The sequence below is a fragment of the Rutidosis leptorrhynchoides genome, chromosome 5, assembly GCF_046630445.1.
Source record: "Rutidosis leptorrhynchoides isolate AG116_Rl617_1_P2 chromosome 5, CSIRO_AGI_Rlap_v1, whole genome shotgun sequence".
NCBI lineage: Eukaryota > Viridiplantae > Streptophyta > Magnoliopsida > Asterales > Asteraceae > Rutidosis > Rutidosis leptorrhynchoides.
The window spans coordinates 65,513,769-65,531,139 of NC_092337.1; the positions used below are offsets into that span (position 1 = coordinate 65,513,769).

Genomic DNA, 17,371 nt, shown 5'->3' on the forward strand with positions numbered 1-17,371 from the left:
CAAAACGTCAAACGTCATGATTATGGAAGTTTAAATAAGCATAATACTTTTATTTCATATTTCATCATACCTTTATTTACTGTCATTTTAATTACTGCAATTTACTTTATCGCAATTTAAATTCTGTCATTTATATTATCGTCATTTATCTTTACGCTTAAAATATAAAATCGATAAACCGGTCATTAAACGGTAAAAACCCCCCTTTATAATAATAATAATAATACTACTTATATATAGAGCGGGATAGAGATAAGGAAACTATGGGTTATAGCTATGGAGGTTATGGGTAATATTCATGGGTACTGTTCGCAAGTCAAACCTAGTGTTTATCATCTCTGTTGCGTCTACGTACTTTCCTGCAATATTGAATCACAATATTGATACGTGAGCATTCATATCTTATCTTTTATATATTAATAGTGTATACATGTCTAGTGCTCGAGTATATATGTTTTGGCATGCTTGTATGCTAAATTTCGTCATTAAGCAGTTAATGATGAATCACGAATTAAATACATATATTACTGATAAAAGGTATATGATATGCATGTTTTTGGAAAGCTGGCGAAAAATCAATAACTTTTCATTTAGATATCGAATAGTTTCGATGAACGGATTAAAAGATATGATCAACTGAATTATGATTGACGTTAATTAAAATTGCTTTTGAATCTGCAATTAGATTTAAACAACTTGTTTACGAGATTGATAAAATGAATTTTTAAATATTACCGGCAGAGTAAATGAAATCTTATATAAGGCACGTCTCGTTTTGTTGAACAATTGTCAAAACTGATTGTTTTATCATATTTTAAAGCCTTATAAAAACTATAGTTTAATTCTACAAGAATTGGGAAATTATGTGAAATGTTAAAATGTTTCGATTGCCATGATCATTCAACTATTGTATTGAATCAGATTGACTTTTTGAAATTGACTTTTGATAACTATTGTATGTCGATCTCGAGCATTAGGATTATGATACACTATGACCTGACCTAGCTTGATAGACAATTATTGACCAACATTTGTTCTCTAGGTTGAGATCTACGGTTATTTTATATTCCAAGTTTCGGTCACATTTAGGTGAACGACTTTATGTGCTACTAAGGTGAGTTTCATTTGCTCCCTTTTTAATTGCTTTTGCAATCTATATTTTGGGCTGAGAATACATGCACTTTATTTTAAACGTAATGGATACAAGTACATACTAAATTCTACACCGAGTTTGAACCAAAAATCCCTTAGCTTTGGTAACTAGTAACTTCCAGTTATAAGAACTGGTGGGCGCGAGTAGTAGTATATGGATCCATAGGGCTTGATATCCCCGTCCGAGCTAGAGCACTAGCCTTTTAACGGACGTATGCTATTTGAGAAGAGTACACGTTGGTTTGCGTGTATTAATAAGATGATTATACAAAGGGTATAAATTATATATATGTTAAGTTTAGTTACCAGGGTGCTCAATTTTGTAGAATATTTTGATAAACGTTTCTGGATGAAACAACTAAAATCTTGTGATCCACATTTATGTACAGATTATGCAAAACATTAAAACTATGAACTCACCAACCTTTGTGTTGACACTTGTTAGCATATTTATTCTCAGGTTTCCTAGAAGTCTTCTGCTGTTTGCTTATATGTTAGAGAAGCTATGTGCATGGAGTCTTACATGGCATATTTTTCAAGGAAACGTTGCATTCACCAAATCATCACCATGTATCTTATTTTGACTGCATTGTCAACGGAAGTACTATTATAAACTATTATATTATGGTGATTGTCTATAGGTAGAAATCATCAGATGTCGAAAACCTTTGATTTAAATATTCATTTATGGTGTACCTTTTCAAAAGAATGCAATATTTACAAAATGTATCATATAGAGGTCAAATACCTCGCAATGAAATCGATGAATGACGTGTTACGATATAACAACTTTTACTATTTTAACCTTTTAATAAAATGATTATAACAACTTTTACGATATAACAACTTTTCTAAAACGTTTTACGATATAACAACTTTTACTATTTTAACCTTTTAATAAAATGATTATTTTATATATCTAGTTTTAGAAAACAAAGTTATCATATTTGATTTAAACATATTAAAACATTTTAGTTTAAAAAGAACTTTATTAATTAGGACGTTTATTAAGATAGGTTGTATATGACCTTTGAGGAATTTAAATAAAGCTTATATTATAAATTATAAATATATAAAGTGTTTCAAAAACGTAAACATGATTTGATATAATACTTTACTACTATCAAAACGATTCCAAATGAACTTTAAAATATAATTAGTTTTGAAAAACTAAATATTGTATTATTAAGTAAATATTTCAATATGAACAAATTAATATTAAAGGATATATATATTTTACAAGTGACAAAAATATAATATTTAACGGTTGATTTAAAATAATATATTTTGATAAACAACGAGACTTTGAATTATAGAAGCAAATGACCACGATACTTAAATACAAAAGTTGTTCTTTGGGTAATATAGTCTTTAGATGATTAAGTCTAATTATTTATAAAGGTACACGTCGCATAACGTAAAGTGCTAGTTTTCTAAGCATACGAAAATTCGTTCGGGAAACCGAAACTGAGACTATAGTCATGTGACAACGTACTATTCGTTGGAACTAAATTTACGAGTTAACTATACAAGTAAATATAATATAATATATAATTAATTATATAAATTAAATATATTATATATTAAATATAATTAAAAATCCGTCGGCAGCCTTAATCATTCGAGTGTGAGCTGGAAGCCATGGTGCCGTGATCGCGGTGATTGTTACCCTATGAATTCCGCGATTGCGGAGCTACGGGACACAAGTCTGGACCTATAAAGGTCGATCATTTCGGCCGAATGATTTCACAAATTCAAATCTCTCATCTCTATATACTCCGTATGATTTATTTTATTTATTATTATTATTATTATTATTATTATTATTATTATTATTATTATTATTATTATTATTATTATTATTATTATTATTATTAATCTTATTATTATTATTATTATTATTATTATTAGAAGTATTAGTATTATACATAAAATACAACGACAATGGGTACGCGCGAGTTGTTGCAACATGGGTTTTATGAGTAGGATAGTGTAGTGACCCGAACTTTTCCATGTTTATATATATTAAATGAAATTGATAATTACATGATTAAGTGTTTCCAACATGTTAAGCAATTAAACTTGTTAAGACTTGATTAATTGAAATAGGTTTCATATAGACAATTGACCACCCAAGTTAACCGATGATTCACGAACGTTAAAACTTGTAAAAACTATATGATGACATATATATGATTATATATATAGTTAACATGATATTATGATAAGTAAGTATCTCATTAGGTATTTTAACAATGAGTTATATACATAAAATTGAGTTTATTGAATTAAGAAACTCGAAACGGTATATATAACGATTATCGTTATAACAACGTCTTACTAAATATATATGAATCATATTAATCATGATAAATGATAAGTAAACATGTCATTAAGTGTATTAACAATGAACTACATATGTAAAAACAAGACTACTAACTTAATGATTTCGAAACGAGACATATATGTAACGATTATCGTTGTAACAACATTTAACTGTATATATATCATACTAAGATATATTAATATATCATAATATCATTATAATGTAATAATTTAACATATCTTTAGATATAATAAACAATGGGTTAACAATATTTAACAAGATCGTTAACCTAAAGGTTTCAAAACAACATTTACATGTAACGACTAACGATGATTTAACGACTCAGTTAAAATGTATATACATGTAATGTTTTAATATGTATTCATACACTTTTGAAAGACTTCAAGACACTTATCAAAATACTTCTACTTAACAAAAATGCTTACAATTACATCCTCGTTCAGTTTCATCAACAATTCTACTCGTATGCGTATTCGTACTCGTACAATACACAACTTTTAGATGTATGTACTATTAGTATATACACTCCAATAATCAGCTCTTAGCAGCCCATGTGAGTCACCTAACACATGTGGGAACCATCATTTGGCAACTATCATGAAATATCTCATAAAATTACAAAAATATTAGTAATCATTCATGACTTATTTACAAGTAAACAAAATTACACATCTTTTATATCTAATCCATATACCAACGACCAAAAACACCTACAAACACTTTCATTCTTCAATTTTCTTCATCTAATTGATCTCTCTCAAGTTCTAACTTCAAGTTCTAAGTGTTCTTCATAAATTCTATAAGTTCTAGTTTCATAAAATCAAGAATACTTCCAAGTTTGCTAGCTTACTTCCAATCTTGTAAAGTGATCATCCAACCTCAAGAAATATTTCTTATTTACAGTAAGATATCTTTCTAATACATGGTAATACTCATATTCAAACTTTGATTCAATTTCTATAACTATAACAATCTTATTTCAAGTGGAAATCTTACTTGAACTTGTTTTCGTGTCATGATTCTGCTTCAAGAACTTTCAAGCCATCCAAGGACCCTTTGAAGCTAGATCTATTTTTTTCATTTCCAGTAGGTTTAGCTACTAAAATTAAGGTAGTAATGATGTTCATAACATCATTCGATTCATACATATAAAACTATCTTATTCGAAGATTTAAACTTGTAATCACTAGAACATAGTTTAGTTAATTCTAAACTTGTTCACAAATAAAGTTAATCCTTCTTACTTGACTTTTAAAATTAACTAAACACATGTTCTATATCTATGTGATATGCTAACTTAATGATTTAAAACCTTGAAACATGAAAAATACCGTAAAACCGGACATACGCCGTCGTAGTAACACCGCGGGCTGTTTTGGGTTTGATAATTAAAAACTATGATAAACTTTGATTTAAAAGTTGTTCCTCTGGTAAAATGATTTTTCTTATGAACATGAAACTATATCCAAAAATCATGGTTAAACTCAAAGTGGAAGTATGTTTTTCAAAATGGTCATCAAGACGTCGTTCTTTCGACTGAAATGACTACCTCTTACAAAAATGATTTGTAACTTATATTTCCGAATATAAACCTATACTTTTTCTGTTTAGATTCATAAAATAGAGTTCAATATGAAACCATAGCAATTTGATTCACTCAAAACGGATTTAAAACGAAGAAGTTATGGGTAAAACAAGATTGGATATTTTTGATTGTTGTAGCTACGGGAAATATTGTAACAATTCTATACAAATCATATCCTAGCTAACTTATATTGTATTATACATGTATTCTAATATATTATGTAATCTTGGGATACCATAGACACGTATGCAAATGTTTTGACATATCATATCGACCCATGTCTATATATTATTTGGAACAACCATAGACACTCTATATGCAGTAATGTTGGAGTTAGCTATACAGGGTTGAGGTTGATTCTAAATATATATATACTTTGAGTTGCGATCTAGCCTGAGACGTGTATGTACTGGGTCGTGGATTGATTCAAGATAATATATATCGATTTATTTCTGTACATCTAATTGTGGACAACTAGTTGTAGGTTACTAACGAGGACAGCTGACTTAATAAACTTAAAACATTAAAACGTATTAAAAATGTTGTAAATATATTTTGAACATACTTTGATATATATGTACGTATTTGTTATAGGTTCGTGAATCGACCAGTGGCCAAGCCTTACTTCCCGACGAAGTAAAAATCTGTGAAAGTGAGTTTCATTTGCCTTTTTACCCTTTATATTTTTGGGCTGAGAATACATGCGCAATTTTTATAAATGTTTTACGAAATAAACACAAGTAATTGAAACTACATTATATGGGTGAATGATCGAAGCCGAATATGCCCCTTTTGCTTGGTAACCTAAGAATTAGTAAACCGATCTACTAATTGACGCGAATCCTAAAGATAGATCTATCGGGCCCAACAAGCCCCATTCTGGAATTTGGAATGCTTTAGTACTACGAAATTATCATGTCCGATGGGTGTCCCGGAATGATGGGGATATTCTATATGCATCTTGTTAATGTCGGTTACCAGGTGTTCACCATATGAATGAATTTTATCTCTATGTATGGGATGTATATTGAAATATGAAATCTTGTGGTCTATTATTATGATTTGATAATATATAGGTTAAACCTATAACTCACCAACGTTTTTGTTGATGTTTAAGCATGTTTATTCTCAGGTGATTATTAAGAGCTTCCGCTGTTGCATACTAAAATAAGGACAAGATTTGGAGTCCATGCTTGTATGATATTATGTAAAAACTGCATTCAGGAAACTTATTTTTGATGTAATATATTCTTATTGTAAACCATTATGTAATGGTCGTGTGTAAACGGTATATTTTAGATTATCATTATTTGATAATCTACGTAATGCTTTTTAAACCTTTATCGATAAAATAAAGGTTATGGTTGTTTTAAAAATGAATGTAGTCTTTGAAAAACGTCTCATATAGAGGTCAAAACCTCGCGACGAAATCAATTAATATGGAACGTTTATAATCAATATGAACGGGACATTTCAGATAGGGCTAAGGAAATTATGGGTTATAGCTACGGAGGTGATGGGTATGGTTCATGGGTATGCTTGTGGGGTCAATTTAGTGTTTATTATCTCTGTTGCGTCTACGTACTTTCCTGCAATATTGAATCTCAATATTGATACGTAAGCACTCATAATTTAATTTTTACATACTAATAGTGTATCCCTGACTAGTGCTCGAGTATATAGGATTATGCATGATTGTACTTTTGATATTGCCTTTAGTTAGGTTATGTTGAATCCCGAATTAATTATATATGCGGTTGAGATAAGGTATAAGATATGCATGTCGTTGGAAAGCTAGCGAAAATTAAGAACTTTTCATTTAGAACTCGAATGGTTTCGATGAACAGATTAGAAGTTATAGTCAACTGAATTTTTGTATTATTATTAGAAATGATTGTTATTATCGTCGTTATTATCGTCGTTATAATTATTATATAATTATTATTATTATTATGATTATTATTATGATTATGATTATTATTATTATTATTATTATTATTATTATTATTATTATTATTATTATTATTATTATTATTATTATTATTATTATTATTATTATCATTATCGTTATTAATAAAAAGTATTATCATTAAAAATTGTTATTTTTATTATTATTATTATCATTATTATCATTATTATCGTTAAGGTTGTAATTAGTATTATTACTTATCATTAAAATAATTATTAGTATTATCATCAGTAATATTATAATTATTATTTTTAGTATCTTTATCATTAAAACTAATATTAGTATCACCTAATTAACATGATTAATATTATTATCATTATTATGAATGAGATATAAAAGAGTAATAAAAGCTATTAAACGAATCGATTAGGAAATAATGAGTATGAGTATCATGATGAAATTTAAAATATCGTAAGATATTGATTTAGATAAAATTATCATTTTCATTATTTTATCACTACTACTATTATTATTAAAAGTATCATTAATATTAAAACTATCATGCATAGTAAAATTTTCATTGTTAATAGAAATATTATTGTTATTATAAAATATCACCATTATTATCATTTTAGTATTATTAGTAGTAAAAATTATCATTTTAAATAGAATTATTATTTTTACAGTTAATATTAAAAGTATCGTTATTATTAGAATTATCATAATTAATATCATTATTATTAAATATAAATACTGTTATTATTATTAGTAGGATAATAATTATTATTATTACAAAATAACAAAACTTTTACTTATTATTATTATTATTATTATCAATATTAATTTATTAAATAGATATATGATACAAAGATATTTTTATCACACGTAATATAATTACATTAAAGTTACATACCACTGTATTTTTATGATATTAAGTGAACTTTATGAATTTTATAAAAAGTATATTTTTATCATATATAAAATTTAAATATAAATTCTTATTAACAAATGACTTTATTATTTAAAATCTGATAAATATATTTAAATATATATAAAACGACTATATTTAAGTAATATAATAATCATGCATAGATTTTGGAAGTCATTTTGGGTCAAGCTAACTTTTGTTGACTTTTGCATATTAGACTCGAGCATTAGGATTGTGATACACTACGGTTTAACCTAATTTGTTAAACAAATATTGATCAACATATAAATATATACTTAATATAGGTTCGTGAATCCGAGGTCAACCTTGCATTGTTCAATGTCATCATATGTATTTTTACTACAAAATACAGTATTGTGAGTTTCATTTGCTCCCTTTGTAAATGCTTTTGCAATATATATTTTTGGGACTGAGAATACATGCGCTACTTTTATAAATGTTTGACGAAATAGACACAAGTAATCAAAACTACATTATATGGTTGGATTATTAAATCGAATATCGCCCCTTAAAGTCTGGTAACCTAAGAATTAGGGAAATGACCCCTAATTGACGCGAATCCTAAAGGTAGATCTATCGGGCCCAACGAGCCCCATCCAGGGTATAGATGTTTTAGTACTTCGAGGTATTATCTAGTATATTAGCTGCGCGCTGTATACTGGGGGATATTCTATATGCATCTTGTTAAGGTCGGTTACCAGGTGTTCAATCCATATGAATGATTGTTATCTCTATGCAGTTTGTGCAATGCCTGATATGAGATGTGTATTTATGAGAATTGAAAATCTTGTGGTCTATTAAAATGATGAAAATGATCGTTTATGATAAATTAATGAACTCACCAACCTTTTGGTTGACACTTTAAAGCATGTTTATTCTCAGGTATTAAAGAGATCTTCCGCTGTGCATTAACTCATTTTAATGATCGTAATTAGAGTCATTCATGGCATATTTCGAAAGACATTGCATTCGAGTCATTGAGTTCAACAAGATTACTATTAAGTCATTTATAGTTTGGATATATTATGAAAAGGTATGCATGCCTGTCAACTTTCAATGTAATGAAAGTTTGTCTTTCAAAAACGAGTGTAATGTTTGTAAAATTTATCACATAGAGGTCAAATACCTCGCGATGTAATCAACTATTGTGAATCGTTTGTAATCAATATGGACTTCGTCCAGATGGATTAGGACGGGTCGTGAAAATAAAAGCTCGAAATAACACTGACCCATAAGGAGTCGGTTTCGGTTTTAAACCTCCACCACCACTTACCGATCAAGGCTAAATTTTTATTTTTTAAAGATCCCAAGGTTAACTCCCAACCCGTAAGGACGAATTACTTCATCCCATTTTACCCGCGAAATATGAGATTTATTTCCCGACCCTCTCCAAAAAAGGGAACGTCTTACACTCTCAAGTTTTTTGATCACACATGGCGGAGCACGGAAGAGCTAGAAAAAGTACAATGGGAGACTATTCAACACCGATTTAACAAGGGTCAAGCATCCCCCAAAAGACATCAAACGTGCTTTCCAATCCGATAATCGTTTCTCAAATTTATTAATCACCGGTAGCCAACTTTCCATTTTTTCATATACCCACCCACCGGGAGACCAAGATACGTGAAGGGGAACGAACCAACATTACACTTAAAAGACCTTGCCGTCGCCTCAATTAAGTCTTTTTCCACCCCCACACCATAAAGAATGCTTTTATTATAATTTACTATTAGCCCCGACGTGAGTTCGTAACATTTTAGAATTTTCATAAGACTCCTAAGATTTTCAACATCCCATCTACCAAAGAAGATAGTATCATCCGCGTATTGAAGATGAGAAATAGGGATTTTATTGGTCCCGACTTCCACCCCAACAAACAAGTTATTTCTAATGGCTAATTTAGTTAACACATTTAGCCCTTCCCCCGCGAGAATGAAAAGAAAGGGTGAGAGCGGGTCACCTTGCCTCACGCCCCTTCCAAGATTAAACTCATTTGTTGGCGACCCATTCACAAGAACCGAGATAGATGCCGTTTGAAGACACGAGAGAATCCAGTAATCGATTTGCAAATAAGAGTGTTTGGTTTGGTTTTAAGTTTCATCGATTTATTCAATAAGTTTTGTTCGTTTTTGATTTTTATGTGGGAAAAATTGAAAACCGAACTGAAATCAAATTCAAATTTAAAAAACATAATAGAAACGTAACAGAAATAAAATAAAAATCAAATTTGAATTCGGTTTGATTAAACCATAAGAACATATATAATAATATTTTTTTATGATTTATTATAGATAATCGCTTTTGAATACGACTTCTAGGTTTGAAATCGACTTTCTATTTTCCGTATTCGGTTCTGAATATGGTTTTATCGCCCATGCCCTCAGATTGAGCCGGGTTTTTACGGACAGCAGTTGGGGGCGACTTATGCAACTGTGAAAGATGAACATGTGGCTGATTAAGTGATCCAGTAGTGATGTTAAAAAAAAAAAGCATAGAATATTAACAATTATTCTTTTCAACTCACAGCTAAATTATTCCCAAAATATTAAACGCTGAAAATAAACGTTGAAAAGGAAAAATAAAAAACACAACCTCCAGAAATTGCTAGAAGCAGCTGGGCTCGGTTTAGAGTTCAATAGTCGATACACAAAATCTAACACTCCCAAAACTTGAACATTTTGTCGATATGCCATGGATGCTGATATGATGGATTCCGACACTCCGATGACATCTCCGTCGCGGACGCCGGAGATCTCATCGGTCTCCGGTCAAATTGAAGTTCCTAGAAGATTACTCGCATTAGCTCGCCAACTGATTGATCAGGGCAAGCCTTCTCATGCTCTTCAAGCGGTAATTTTTTATTTTGTCTACAGATTTGATATAAAAACCTAGCTTTTTACTAACAAACATTGATTGATATACATACATGTATCTATCAATTTCAATCCCATGGACTACAATTAGGTTAATCAATTGAAGGTTTCCTGATTTGACCAGTTTGAGATAAAACACAACCCAAATGGGTTAATCAATAACTAAATGGGTCGTAATTGTCACCTCCAATTAGATTAGAGACACTGTGTTTGTTGTTATTCAATTTTAGCATGCACGCCCGTCTTTGTTTTTATCCAAATTTAATCATAGTAAAATGTTTCTACTGATGATTAGTGTTAAAAGTTCAGTACTGTTTCTTCAAGTCTTAGTTATAGTGTTTACATGTTATGGTTATTAAAGGTCACGGTTTTGTTTCCTCCCTAATATGTAAACAAATGTACAAGTGGCGATATAACATTGCAATACCTGACAGTATGATTTGGTTGCTTAAGTAGTATTGGTTTTGGCATACTGTTAGATATGTTAAGGATGAGTAGATAAAAACTCTTTTTGTCTCTAGTCATCCATAGTTAAATATCTGACAATATGCCACTAATTATCAGTGGTTGTATGTCAAAAATGTTTACATCAATGTGTAACAGGCTATAAATGATCTCTTTGCTTGAATTACTTATGTGTAAGCTTTTCTACTGTGATTTTCTTTCTGATGTTTCTTTAAGAGAAATGGTATAAGGTGGTAAGTTCGATCCATTTGTCTAAAATAGGTTCGTATGAAATACGCAGTATATGTTTTCTCCTTGCCAGGTCAAGTTGATAGTATGTAGAACATAGCTAATACATGAAGCAAGTCAACTAACTGTGTTGAAAGTCGCCTAAAGTGTATTCAAATGCAAGAAAAACTATATTGTTATTTATTTATTTATTTATTTATTTATTTATTTATTTATTTATTATTATTATTAATATCATTATCATTATGAGAAAGATAGCTAAGACTGGGAGGATATAATATAATAAACCAAAAAAGGTAACTCCTGCTTTTGTTGAGATTTCAAAAAAAAAAAAAAAAAAAAAAGAAGCTATCTTTCTCATTTCCTTCTAGTGGAATAAAATACAAGAATCTAATGCTGCTGATGAGCTGGCATCCTTGTTTGCTGAATGTGCAATCGCTGAAGCTTTACCTTCAGTAGGAGAACCACCCCGATGTAACGATATGGCGGGCCATTGGTCCTTGGAACCGGATGCTAGTGGAACATCGATACTATCAGAGACTGGAAGAAAGCAAATAATGTTAGATGCGTTTTCTGATGGTAGTAGCTTTATTTGCTTACATTGTGGTGGTCTTGTTAGTAGCTACCGTAAAGATGAACACTATACTTTCTGGTGCGGTCAGATGTAATATTTTATGTCTGTGTTTTTTCATCGTATAAATAGTGCCGCCATCATGGATGTTTTGATTTACAAATAGAAATCTTGTAGATTGGGCAAGCCTGACCATAATTCAGTTTATGGTAGAACTTTGGTACTCTATTATACATGTGCAACATATGGGCAAATAGCCTAAAAGGGTAATGTAAATGACCAAATTTATAAGGGAATGTTGCTTTTAATGTTGCTCGTAAAGGAAATTGATTGCAATTTTGGTGCGTAGAAAGGATTCGAATTTGAAAAAAGTTGCAATCAAGGTAATATGTAGTCACATGTGCATCCACATAAATGTCACCTCATCACATTTAATGGATTGGCTGCCATGTCATCGTCTTCTCTAATTTTGAAGTCAAATTTTCCGGTCAAACTTTTCTTTTTCGATTTGCACATGTACAACAAGAATTGAACAGGCAAAACTTGTTCCCAATTCTCACTTTTAATATCTATCCAAGCTATATATATAAACACATTATTACTCCCTACTTACCAATTTCTTTTCTTTTAGATTTGCACATTTATAGCATGTTTATGTTTCTCAAAACATGTTCCCAATTCCCACGTGTACAGCAAGTTTATGTTTCAAAAAAATTTCATGTCTGACTGTGTGACGATCGCTCCAAATCCATATGGACGAACACGTCATTCATTGATTTCATTGCGAGGTATTTGACCTCTATATGATACGTTTTGTAAACATTGCATTCTTTTAAAAAGGCATACCATAAATGAATATTTAATTCCAAGGTTTTCGAGATCTGATGATTTCTACATATAGAAAATCACCGTAAATAATAGTTTACAATATTACATCCGTTGACAATGCAGTCAAAATAGATACATGATGCTGGTTTTGTGAATGCAACGTTTTCTTGAATAAAGCATGCAAGACTCCATGCACATAGCTTGTATTACGTATAAGCAAACAGCGGAAGACTTCCAGGGAACCTGAGAATAAACATGCTAACAAGTGTCAACACAAAGGTTGGTGAGTTCATAGTTTTAGTGTTTCGCATAATCTGTATATAAAAGTGGATCACAAGATTTCAGTTGTTTCAACCAGAAACGTTTATCAAAAGTTTGTCAATAGATTCTACGTAACAGAGCACCCTGGTAACTAAGCTTTAACGTTATAATGATAAATACCCCATTCGTTTTAATACACGCAAACCAACGTGTCCTAAACTCAAATAACACACGTCCGTTAAAAGGCTAGCGCTCTAGCTCGGACGGGGATGTCAAACCCTATGGATCCATATACTGTATTCGCGCCCACCAGTCCATATCCTATGTACTGGCAGCTACTAGTTACCAAAGCTAAGGGATTTTCGGTTCAAACTCAGTGTAGAATTAAGTATGTACTTGTATCCATTGCGTTTAAAATAAATTGCATGTACTCTCAGTCCAAAAATATATATTGCAAAAGCAATTAAAAAGGGAGCAATGAAACTCACCTTAGCAGCACATAAAGTTGTTCATCGTAATGTGACCGAAACTCGGATTACCAAATAATCGTAGATCTCAACGTATCAATATTGTGATTCAATATTTCAGAAAAGTACGTAGACGCAACAGAGATGATAAACACTAGGTTTGACTTGCGAACTATACTCTTGAACATTACCCATAACCTCCTTAGTAATAACCCATAATTTCCTTAGCTCTATCCCGCTCGTAAAACTCATTTTTGAAAGTGACACGCTCATAACCTCGTCGTAGTATTTTATGTATAATACTAATTATTAATAATACTAATAATAATAAGATTAATAATAATAATAATAATAATAATAATAATAATAATAATAATAATAATAATAATAATAATAATAATAATAATAATAATAATAATAATAATAATACGGAGTAAAATGATTTTAATCAGAAGTGGAAGTGGTCGAGCTTTTATAGTGTGGCCTGATTTCTCCTTCCATGCGATCGCATGGATTTTAGGCTATCTGGCCATGCGATCGCATGGCCTCTTTTTCCAGCTCACATGTTTTTAACTCCTAGCTTGTCGACATAATATAATAATATATAATATATATAATTTAAATTAATTAATTATATATTATATTTTATTCCCGTGCATAGTTGATTTGTAATTTTTGTTTCGATTAGTCGTACGTCATCATTCGACTTATGTCCCGGTTCCGGTTTTTCGAACGTCCTATCGTATACTGAGAAAACTTGTACTTTACGTTTCGTGAATCGTACCTTTGTCAAAATATAGTCTTAAATCATCCATAAACTATACCATTCGAGATATAACTTATACATTTAAGTGTTTTGGTCATTTACTTCATATCAAAAATGGTTTACTGTAGCAAAGTCAATTTTTACTGTAGCAAAGTCAATTTCACTGTAGCAAATAGTGATTTTCGAAAACACTGTAGCATTTTGGGTACTGTAGCAATTTGAAAATACTGTAGCAAATTAGTGTTTTACTGGTTCATCTTGAATGCTTTAGTTAACTTATCTAAATATCAATCGAACAAATAAACGAATGTTACTATCGTTTACTAAATAACTTGAAATTATATATATGTATATATCTTTTTAATATATAAATCAGTTTTTAAATACACATTGAAAGTTATCTATAAATAAATTTTAATAATAAATATTTCAACTTATCATATATATTCAAATAGATATTTAAACCAATAAGTTTAATGTACGGTATCAAACAATTAATACATTGTTACCTTTTCAAGTTATAGTATATATGTATCTATTTACATATAATTGTTCGCGAATCGTCAAAAACAACCGAAGGGTATTTAAATATATAAAAGTAGTTCAAAAATTTTGAGATTCAGTTTTACAGACTTTGCTTATCGTGTCGGAAATGTTAATCATACAAAGATTAAGTTTAAATTTGGTCAAAAATTTCCGGGTCATCACAGACTGCATATCTGACCAGATCACCAGGCTTTTAATCCCCGTCACCAGATTAAATTGTGAGTTCGATTGGGTCTCAATATCTGGTGTTAGTCGTCGATTTGTTTCATGGATATGTTTGGTTTTGAGTTTGGATAGTGGCGAGAGGCTAGATCTGGTTATATTTAGAATATGATGTGTCAGCAATATTAATAACTAGTCCGGATCCGGCCCGGGCGATGCGGCGGGGGCTTTCGGCTTGTGTATTCATATTTAACGTAGCGTTGTGTATTTACAGAGGGGAAAACGGCTCATGTCTTAAGCGCCGTTTTAGATGTCGTTGTCTTAAGCGTTTTTAAAAAGTGTCCGTTTCGAACGTAAAAAAAAATTTCGAGTGTAACGGCGCTGTCGGAAAAATTTAACTTGCGGCGAACAGAAAGATACGGGCTGTCGTTGTGTTAAGCGTTTTTTAAAAAGTGTCTGTTTCGCGTATAGTTAGTCCCGTTGGGTTCGTGAGACTTTTTCGAGTTGAACGGTAGTCTCGGAAAAATTTAACTCGCACCGAGCGAGAAGATAGAGCCCGTTATAAATTCGGGGGAATTAGTTTCTTTTATTTTAATAAAATTATATGTTTACACTTTCTACCTCTGAAAAAATGTAAACTTGAAGGGTTGTTGTGTAAATTGAGCCGAAGTTGAGGGACCTATTGTAATGTGAACGCAAACGCAAAACTACAACCGAAAATAACTATAACTACGCATTTAGCCATGTGTTTTAGTGTGTGAGGGTTAATTAATAAGATTTCTCTCAACGCCAATGTGTTTTGGATCAGATAAAAAACGAATAGAAACAAACCTGTGAGGCTCTAATCGTCATTATTCAAGTCATTATAATTAGACGATCAACTCCAAAATATAATATGTATCTTGTTCTTTCTTTTTCTGAATAAAATCTTGTAATAAAGTTTTCGTTTTTCGTTTAAAAAATTTGCGTTTTGGATCTTCTAATTAATAGTGGTTACAAAATTCAATATTATCCAGATTTTAATTGAGATATGTAATATGTAATATGTAATATGTAATATGTAATATGTAAATTAGTGGTTACCCCTATGTTGTTTTTTAGTTTCTGATTTAAATCTTTTTAACGTGTATCTTGTTGAGTTGTTTACGAGATGATGGATACATCTAAAACAAATAAATGCTTCAGATTTGGCCGGGGAATGTAACATGAACAACTCATTAGATTTGGCAGGAAACTTTTGTTGGAATGCGAAGTTGATCTAAATACATCACTATGTATTTATAAATTAATTTATCGTTTTATGCTTTAGCTAGATAGCTTATCGCTTGTGGATTAGTAATTGGTCTGAATCGCTAGTCTTGTTGGATCCTACAAATTCTAACAAGTAATATCAGAGCTATAGGCTACGAGATCGGGCACGATGGCGAATTGTAAGCAGATATGGTTAATGATTTGGTTTTTCATCATGGTTATTAAACAACGGGATCTAGGGTTTTGTTTGCAACACTTATCATGATCTAGGGATTTTGTTTACAGTCTCTACACTCAAGAGTTGATCAGTCAGGGTGGGCCAGGTTCTGATTCAGTGATAACGTAATCCGGTTGAAGTTGCATTATGATGATGGTTTTTTAGCGGGGGAAACGAAGTTGGTGATCAGATTGATTGGTTTTGTTGCAGGAGAGATTTTCAGGAGACCGGGTTTGGATTTGAGTTCTCGCTCCTCACTATCCTGCGTGAATGATCGATTGAGCTATCAAAATTCGGAGGTTCAAGAGCTGTTGTGTGACGACCCAGAAATTTCTGACCAAATTTAAACTTAATCTTTATGTGGTTTCGACATGATAAGCAAAGTCTGTAAAGTTGAGTCTCAAAAATTTTGAAATGTGTTTCATATATTCAATAGACCTTCGACCATTACTGACGATTCACGAACAACTATTTGTAAATATATACATATATATTTTATATATAATAATTTGAAATATTATTTGAAATAATATATGATTAATTTGTTGGAAATAATTATGTAAAATAATATGCGATGTAACGAAAACTATTATATATATATATATATATATATATATATATATATATATATATATATATATATATATATATATATACTACGTGTAAATATATAAAATTATATTAAATTTATTTGTTAAAAATATATAATATATTTATTTTAGTAGTAAAACTTGCTATTTAAAACTGTTTATATATAGGAAGAGAATATATTAAAAATAAATGATTTCGAGCTT

The 17,371-nt window shown here is 30.5% G+C and overlaps 1 protein-coding gene across 1 annotated transcript; it reads left to right on the forward strand.

Annotated features, from left to right (window-relative positions):
* Nucleotides 1-10,547: 10,547 nt before the first annotated feature.
* On the forward strand, nt 10,548-12,390 carry LOC139848705 (uncharacterized). The gene is made up of 3 exons (XM_071838411.1): nt 10,548-10,833; nt 11,046-11,085; nt 11,880-12,390. The coding sequence occupies exons 1-3, from the start codon at nt 10,634-10,636 to the stop codon at nt 12,174-12,176; spliced, it is 537 nt and encodes a 178-aa protein (XP_071694512.1). The 5' UTR covers nt 10,548-10,633; the 3' UTR covers nt 12,177-12,390.
* The last annotated feature ends 4,981 nt before the right edge of the window (nt 12,391-17,371 follow it).